An 8,352-nucleotide genomic window follows, 5' to 3' on the forward strand; every position below is an offset into this window, starting at 1 on the left:
GATCTCCTTACCAAGTGTAACCCCGGGTAAAACCTGCCCTTCAGTATGCGTTACTGCTCTGGATTGCCGTCATGCTTCATATGACAATCACAATAACATGATGCATTCAGCCAATCACATTGTCTGAGGCATCACTACAGGCCTGCTCCAGCTTTTTCCAGTCAGGTGTGAGAGGGAGAGCTGGAGACAAAGTTGCTGGAGGCCTGTACCTCCAAACAACTTCCTGTTTCATCCATTTTGTTCTGTATGCACTTTAAGGCTCACAATACAAATATGATTTACATCTCCACTAAACCACTGAGCTTGGAGCCATGAAGTTTCAATGGAATTGGTGAGTTATGAATAAAATGTTTTGTTTATTGTTTGTTTGTTTGTTTGTTTGTTTGTCTGCAGCATGCAGGTGTTTGTAGCTTATGCTAGCTGGTTGGCTGGCATTTGGAGCCAATTGTGACATAATTCAACTTTCTAAACATATATATTGAATTTAACTTGGTAAGTTAAATGCAAATGCCTCCATTTTGTCTTAGGACACATACTCAGTTGTGGGTTGTGATGTGTAATATTAATATGGCACTTAAACCTGAGTAAAACTGATTTATTGATGATAAAACTATGTGAATGTCTACAAATAAGTGCAAAATGTAAATTTTGCATGTTTAACAAAAGGTTTAAGATTTTAAAAAATATCAGCACACTCTGTCTATGTCCATTTCCAATGCACTTTCTAAAGGCAATATGTTACACTGCATTTTAGAAGGAACGTGCCGCCAGGTTTTTCTCATGTTTGCTGGTTTTGTTTCTTTTAGGTGTTTTATGCAAAGCATGCTAAAAGCCATGAATCATATTCCTTCCACTTTCCAATCATGCAGCACTTTATGCTGATATTTGACCAAACGAAATGCCAATAAAATACATTGTTACAAGTTAGTCACATATTTTAGCTAAGAATATGCTTATATTTCCTTTGGCTTTCCTTTGGCAGGTGACTGTACAGGCAGATAAGATGTGGTGTTTCAGCTCCCCAGACCTCATAGAGCTTATGCATTTTTCCGTCTTAAGATTTTTGAAGTATTCTTCTGAAGGTGACCTTGCAGGCTGCTCTCTTTGCTCCTGTCAAATGTGTGACTAAAGTAAAGGTTTTGCCTTCTTTTTTATTTTCGTTCTCTTCAAGTCTTTCATGTTGTGGGATCTTGCTCTCTGGCACCTACACATCAGACCTTTTTTTTATCATAAAAGAACAAAGGCACCCTGATGAATAAAAGAAAAGAAGTTTGCTCAGCGCACAGTTCCTACGTCTGCTGTAACAGACGACAATCTGTGTGATACAAACAAACACAACAGGTGAGTTTTCTTTCATCAGAACAGTAATATTTAATAAAGTGTGAAAACTACAGTTAGGTCCTTATTAAAGAATAATGTTCTGTGATCTTCCCATTTTCTTTTCTTGTACTTTTAGAAATTCATGAACTGTGCAGCCTGTTTGTTTTGGACTGAGACTTGCTGGGTGGCTTATTCCTTACCTGACTGAGCTCATATCATCCTTCACTGACCAGAGGCCAAGATAATAAAGTTTGGGAGTCAGAGGTGTCACCTGGCTGCCAGCATCCCAGAGACACACATTTCACAATCTAAAGAAAATAGACATCCATAACACACTGCGGCTACGGAGACTTTGAAGCTCTCTTCACATAATTGCAGCCCCAAATGCTACTGAGGGGGTTTTGCTTGAAAATCCAGAGCAGGTAATCTTGCTGTGTCTCAGTGGTATGGGTTAAGCGCTGACTTTTATTTGCCAACATGACTGCAGTGCAAAAGTCCCAGTTCTAACCAGGATGTGTTTCCTTGAAACAGAACCTTAGCTGATTGTGTTTAGAGAATATTTTTAGCTTGGAGGTGAAACACTAAAGCTACTTATTTACAGTTGTAATATGTGGTTGATTCTATAGTCCTCCTGGAGCAAAGCGTCCTCAAACTAGCTTTCTGCTTCACAGAAGTTATGAAGTGATTTTTCTGGAATGCTATAGTTATATAATATATATATTCAAAGTAATATTGGACTGAGCTGCCAAAAAACATTACTGCAGAAGTCTTGGTCATTGTGTTTGTTCTCTCTGGCTAACCTTAGTCAGGTGTTCATGGTTTTTTTTAGAAAGCAATGCTCTCCTCCTCTGACACCTATGATACAAGTATAATTATGTCTTCTCATTTCTGATCTGTACAGACATGTCCTTTCATAACAACATGCCCATAAGGGATGTGGATGTTTCATCTTTTCCTAGTGTTTAAAGACAATCACATTTTCTGCACTATTATGGCATTATTTTAATGCCACCAACCTAAATGCACAGTGAGATTGATATGAGAGGACATGTGGGGAAAAAAACACTAATTTGTGTTGTGTACATTTAAATTCTACTCTCTCTCTCTCAGTACATGTTGTGGGACGCTGTCAACTCTGAACTCTTGCTCTGCCTGGTCTGCTCAATTCACAACTCATCCAAGTGTATGTAAATAAACCACACTTTGTGAAATGTCGTGAGAAAAATCTAAATTACCGATTTCTGAGAAAATAATTACATTTCTTTTTTTTTCAACAAAACATATTAGCTGAAGTAATGAAGAAGCCACTCCATGTTACAGAGAGCAGTTTAGGAGGTATGTGAATGATAACTTTTGTGTTTGAATTCAGCTGGTTTACAGAGTAAATCTGACCTGCTTTGGGATGTGTGGGAAACTCACAGCTGATTAACATACCAACTTTGAATGGCCATTTATACACTTGTTATTGATTTCAGCCAAAAAGATGAAAGTTTGAAAGAAACACTTTGCTACTTAACATCGTCATCACAACACCCTGTTGGTAAAAGAAAAAGGCCCAGGTTTGTTCACTGGGCCACTGGTTCTCACTATATTTGGCCCAGATAACAGATACATTTTGCTGACAGGGTAAATGCTGTACCAGACGTAAATATTGTAATGCATTCCACACTGACTGACTGCATCTAGTAGATGTACACCAAGGCATTCTCCAGCCAGCCGAGAAACTCAATAAGCACAAACGCTAACTGGAAAATGGAACAAGAGATGAAAACTTCTAAATATATATTTCTATTGCACACCTTCCTAGTCATACCTGTTGACAGTCAAAGCAGAATGTGGAATTATTGCAAATAATGTAAATGAACAGCTTTTGTGAACATCCCCAGGCAGCTGATCAGATTTGGAGATAATTCTTTTGAAACTTTGATATTTGTTTTCTTCCTAATCTTGTTTTGCAGAGTTCCAGCAATCAAACGGCCACATCTTGATGTTTTTTTTTTTTTGTTTTTTTTTTTCTGATTTCTATGTGTTTAACATCATTAGAAAGTTTAGTATTCATGCTTTCAGAATCTGTAGTTTGTTCTTGGTTTGATTTTGGCTGGTCACAATTACAGCCAGATCGTTTTCATCCAATCAGAGAATTACTTGGATGAAAAAGAAGTGGCCACAACCAGCAAATCAAAATACTGCATTAACTGGAAGAAATTGCAAAACATGGCACTTGCCCAGGGAAAACCCCAGATGAACATGATAATATCACATTTGAATTTTGTTAATTAAGATTTTGGGGTAAAGCATACAAATATGTTTTGTTTGCATTTTATGTAATATTTAGAAGTTTCTCAAGCCTCACTTTTGAAAAGCTTCGTATGTCACTGCTCCCTTAGGTCCGTAACTTACATTGTAGCATTTATGGAGTTTTATTTTAGCATCCTAAAGTCTGCTTTCACTGCAAGACCTGGTCATGTTGGCAGTTTTGTTGAAGGTCCTCAACTTTGAATATTCGATCATTTGCCACAGCTTGGAATTGCTTATTTCAAATCATTTTGAGGACTCCTCAAATCCCTTATCAGACTCACAACATTGAACATCCATATGTCAAAATCTGTTTGGCTATTTTACCACACTCCACCATGAACATTCCCAATGATTTTTCAAATAATATAACTCTTACCTCTACTGCATGTAAAATTCTACCTGTTCTTAAAATTCTGCCTGTTCTTTCCTGTTCCACAGGAACTTATAAAAACCTAACTGCAATATTTCTTGAAGCCTTGGAAAGATGGAATTGCACTACTCTACTGAAAAGGAAGGTTCTCGACTGTCCTGATGGACTTTATCTTCATTTGAAAATTATAAATCATATCAGCAGAATAAATGATAAATCCCTCCTTCTTTTAGTGCCTTAGAGGGCCCAAGAAAGTCGAAAAAACTAAATCCCTCATGCACTTCATTATTTCCATCCTGTAAGGCACTTGTCCAAGATCATCTAATATATAATCCGCTCCGTTAATGTATTCCTTGTCCTGAGAGATGCTGTGACAAGATGAGCATTATAGCATCCTATAAGGCCGAAGAAAATGGGCCATGCAGTAGAAACATTATTGCTCTTGTTTCAAAGACGCCACTAAAAGCTGCAGTCGGCCACAGCTTATTGCATACCGAGGGACATGCTCACAGGATTTGTCTGAAACTGTGAGAAAGATGATAACCACAGAAAACAAAGAGTGAAAAGGAAAGGAGTTTGCTGCAAAAAGGAATTATTAAACAAAAGACAAACATAATGGAGAGAAACAAGAATAACATTTGTCTTATCAGAAGAATTTTTGTAGCAGTTGTATTGCAGCATTACTACAGTGAGTCATTCAGCAAAGGTTTGTGAAGAATTATTACTACCGTAGTTTTAAAAACTATTCAGCCTGCCTGATAGTCTACTCAGGTCAGTTTTGGTGACTAGAAATCCCTGAACTACCGGGAATGGATTCAACCTTCCAGACCTCTTAGGTTTCCTGGTTCTGGTTCTGGTTCTGGTTCTGTTCTGCGTCACCAGAACCAAACACGGAGAAGCAGCATTCAGATTCTATGCTCCACTAATCTGAAACAAACTTTCAGAAAACTGTAAAAGAGCCGAAACAATGAGTTCCTTTAAATCGAGGCCAAAACCCACCTGTTGCCTTTGGCTCATAATAGCTGGAAAATGAATCAATATTTTAGATGTGTATTTGCTTGGTGATTTTAATGAAACCATTTGACAAAATGGAAAATGTTTATTGCTGGTACAGTAAAATATATTTACTGTATCAGGTTTTTATGACGTAAAGTACTTTGAACTGATCTGTTGGTGATATGTGCTATACAAATAAACTAGACTCTCAGCCATTATTGTTCAGGTGAGCTGTTACAAGAGAAATGGGCTGAGGATCAATATTTCTACTGGTTACTGAGAAAAACTGTGTGCCAACTTGAAAATATGGAAACAGCCCAGTTTATATTGATTTTGACTCAGTTGAATATGTTGAAAAAATCTATTAAATTGAAATATTATTCACTACTTTGGGCAGCTAAGCCCTGAAAACTGCTATGCAGCTACTGCAAAGTTCCTGGTGACACAGTCATTAAAGGAGGAGGGTGAGTGGATTCACATACAACACTTACCTAATTGCAGTCACAATTGTCACATTTTTATGTCCACCTTTCAGTTGTAAGCAGTTAGTCGTTGCTTTAGGTGCTTTACAGGCTGACAGGTTTCAGACTCTGTAGTCCTGGGCAGGGAATTGACCAGTTTGATCTCCATAGACATTTTTCCTGACTTCCCAAACATGACCAGTTAATAAAAACCTCCCTTAAAAGTTTTATTTTATGATAAATATTCATCAGCGTGTTTTGAAGTAATTTTAAAGGGCTTGTGCATCAGTACTGAAAGGTGAATATTTCATATTACACAAAAGGTTGTAAATGTCACAGTTCTGTTTGTATGCTGATCAAATTATCACAAGAAGACAAACAACCAGGAGTTTGTTGAGCTTTACTGGCAGTGTGGATCAATATCTGTTAATGTTTTAATACCAGCTGATGGGACATATCTGGGTACCACAGGCGAAACAGAACAAATCCTCCACAAACTCTTTACCTGCATATCAAGCCTGCTTCTTGGAATATGTAAATACACACAAATATGCAACAACATTTTGATCAGCTGTGATTACAACATGGTTCCCAGTTCTGCTGCTGAAAAACCATCATGTTTCAAAGCATGATGCATGAACGTCAGAGGACCTTTTTCAGTTTTATCTGAAAACAAAGTGTTTAATACCGGGTCGCTGCAAGGTTAAGCATATACATGTGAGATTTGAACACAGGACAGATCTGGAGAGTTTGCATGTAAGATGAATACTGTTAGCTTAACGTTTCAGTGAGCATCCTTCATTAGCACAACGCTGCCCTTCTAATTGGTTACATCCATTCTTAAATTAATCTATCACTGAATTTCTTTCATTCATTTACAGTTTAAGATAAACTTGATCAAAAACTAAATAAGTAAGGTCTAATTTAGCTTCAAACTAAGAAAAATATGAATGTATATTTTTATTCTGTGTATGTAAACTTGTACATGTCATCTCTCTTTTTTTATTTGAGTGCATAGACAAATTGTCCACTTTCATCACTTTCTCCCTCCTGCAGAGATCAATGTCTGAGATAAAACAAACAGTAAAGTTAGATAACAGCAACTAATGCAAATTGTAGAGTAGTAGATCAACAAAATATAAATTTACATGAATATTTGTCTATACACTGAACAAACTTGCAGTCTTCTGACATGCTTGAGCAAAACCTTGAGATACTTTAACACTAGCTGTTTGGTTAGCGGTGCATGTAGTTTCAGACCTGTCTCACATGAAAGTTCTTAGAATTGCACATTGGACTCCATCCTCCAAAATGGCTAAATAAGCCGCTCGTTGTTTGACTTTGATTTTGAAATCCTTGCACAGGCCAAAGATCAGACACATATCTGTATAAATAGGTAAATCCTTCACAAGTTCAGGACAGTATTGCTTGTACTGCAGCAGGTGAAGTTTGCCTAAAGCAAAGATGAAGTCCTTCTTTTTTTTTGGGACATTGCTGGTCTGTGGTCTGGTTGGATCCCAGGAAACCATAGAAAGCCAGCTCCAGCAGGTCATGGCCAGACTGGAGAAACTTGAGAGGGAGAATGAAGACAGAGGTTAGTTAGCTGAATTCCTCATCTCTTTCAGTCATATTAATGTTGTAGTGAGTACAAGCTTCAATCTTCTGGTCATTAATGGAAATTATCTGTGCTTCCAAAGCCAACAGCTCTCAAGTGGCGTTCTCTGCTGCACTCATCGAGTCGCAGACTTGGACCTCCGTGGGGCCTTTTGATCGTTATCACACACTGGAGTTCAAGAAAGTGATAACGAACATTGGCAATGCGTACAATCCAGAGACAGGTACCTTCAACTATTACTACTAATGATGATTTTACCTTGTATTGCATTGGTCTGCAATTAAAAATGTTAAAATTGGACAACAATGAGAGTTTGGAAGTTGCTGGTCATTGTACATTGTGGTGTTAAACTAGATTCTCCATCCATGCTTTAACTTAATAAACTATTCAGTGGAAAGGTTGATAATGAAGTCATAGAGGTCACTCGACGCGTTTTAATTTGTTCTGCTAATGTCAAAGGGAGGGCTGCAAGGTGGCGCAGTCGATTTCACTATTGCTTTACAGCATGAAAGTCTTGTCTCCAAGTGTCGGCATCTCTGTCTCTAACACTGATGAGATGTTTGGACCTCGCTCTTTGTTCCTATCTTCCTGCAGGAATTTTCACAGCCCCAGTGAAAGGACTCTACTACTTCCGGTTCACCGGAGTAGTCGGCAGGACAGGGAAGCTGAACGCAGGACTGAAGAAAAACGGTGAGAACATTGTCGCAATCTACCACAAAGCAGGGACACAAGCCAGCGCTTCCAACGGAGTGGCACTGGAGCTGGAGGAGGGGAACCGGGTCTACGTCCAGATCTGGGAGAACGACCTGACCATTGCAGATCAAAGCCGGCTCAGCACCTTCAGCGGCTTCCTTGTCTTCCCTCTTTGAGGGAAACCCCTGAACACCAAAACGCATGATGTCATCTTTTGAATGTTTTGTGTAACTGAGTTGAAAACTATAAACATAACAAAATAAAAACATAACACTCTATCAAGATTTGCTGTATTTTTTTCTACACTTAATAGTTGCTGCCAATTATATGGCATTTATACTAGACTTATAAGCTTCAATCTTTTTTTCTGACTCTTTGGATCTTTTGTATTCACTCTCACTCTCTCACTGTCAGCTAGTTGAATGTCTGAGTTGCAGTGGTGTAATTATGTGCAACTAATATAAACTTGTGTTTGAATCTATTAATTTTAGGTGGGAATAAATGTTTTGTAAAAAAAAAAATTGTAACAAAAAAATGCATTTCTTCACTTTCTATTGCTTATTGTATTACTTTAATTTTTTTAAATAAAATCAAAGTTT

The 8,352-nt window shown here is 37.8% G+C and overlaps 1 protein-coding gene across 1 annotated transcript; it reads left to right on the top strand.

The window, feature by feature from the left end:
• The first annotated feature begins 6,860 nt into the window (after positions 1 to 6,860).
• Positions 6,861 to 8,035, top strand: LOC103476253 (cerebellin-1-like). Its single transcript, XM_008428459.1, has 3 exons — positions 6,861 to 7,039; positions 7,143 to 7,283; positions 7,655 to 8,035. Exons 1-3 carry the CDS (start codon positions 6,910 to 6,912, stop codon positions 7,927 to 7,929), a joined length of 546 nt encoding a protein of 181 aa, XP_008426681.1. The 5' UTR covers positions 6,861 to 6,909; the 3' UTR covers positions 7,930 to 8,035.
• Positions 8,036 to 8,352: the final 317 nt, after the last annotated feature.

Source organism: Poecilia reticulata, linkage group LG14 (assembly GCF_000633615.1).
Source record: "Poecilia reticulata strain Guanapo linkage group LG14, Guppy_female_1.0+MT, whole genome shotgun sequence".
NCBI lineage: Eukaryota > Metazoa > Chordata > Actinopteri > Cyprinodontiformes > Poeciliidae > Poecilia > Poecilia reticulata.

Excerpts from the sequence above, each read along its gene's own strand:
- LOC103476253 (XM_008428459.1), top strand. The coding sequence starts at position 6,910 with ATGAAGTCCTTCTTTTTTTTTGGGACATTGCTGGTCTGTGGTCTGGTT. Across the intron at positions 7,040-7,142 it reads GAGGGAGAATGAAGACAGAG|CCAACAGCTCTCAAGTGGCG; the intron begins GTTAGTTAGCTG and ends GTGCTTCCAAAG. Across the intron at positions 7,284-7,654 it reads TGCGTACAATCCAGAGACAG|GAATTTTCACAGCCCCAGTG; the intron begins GTACCTTCAACT and ends ATCTTCCTGCAG.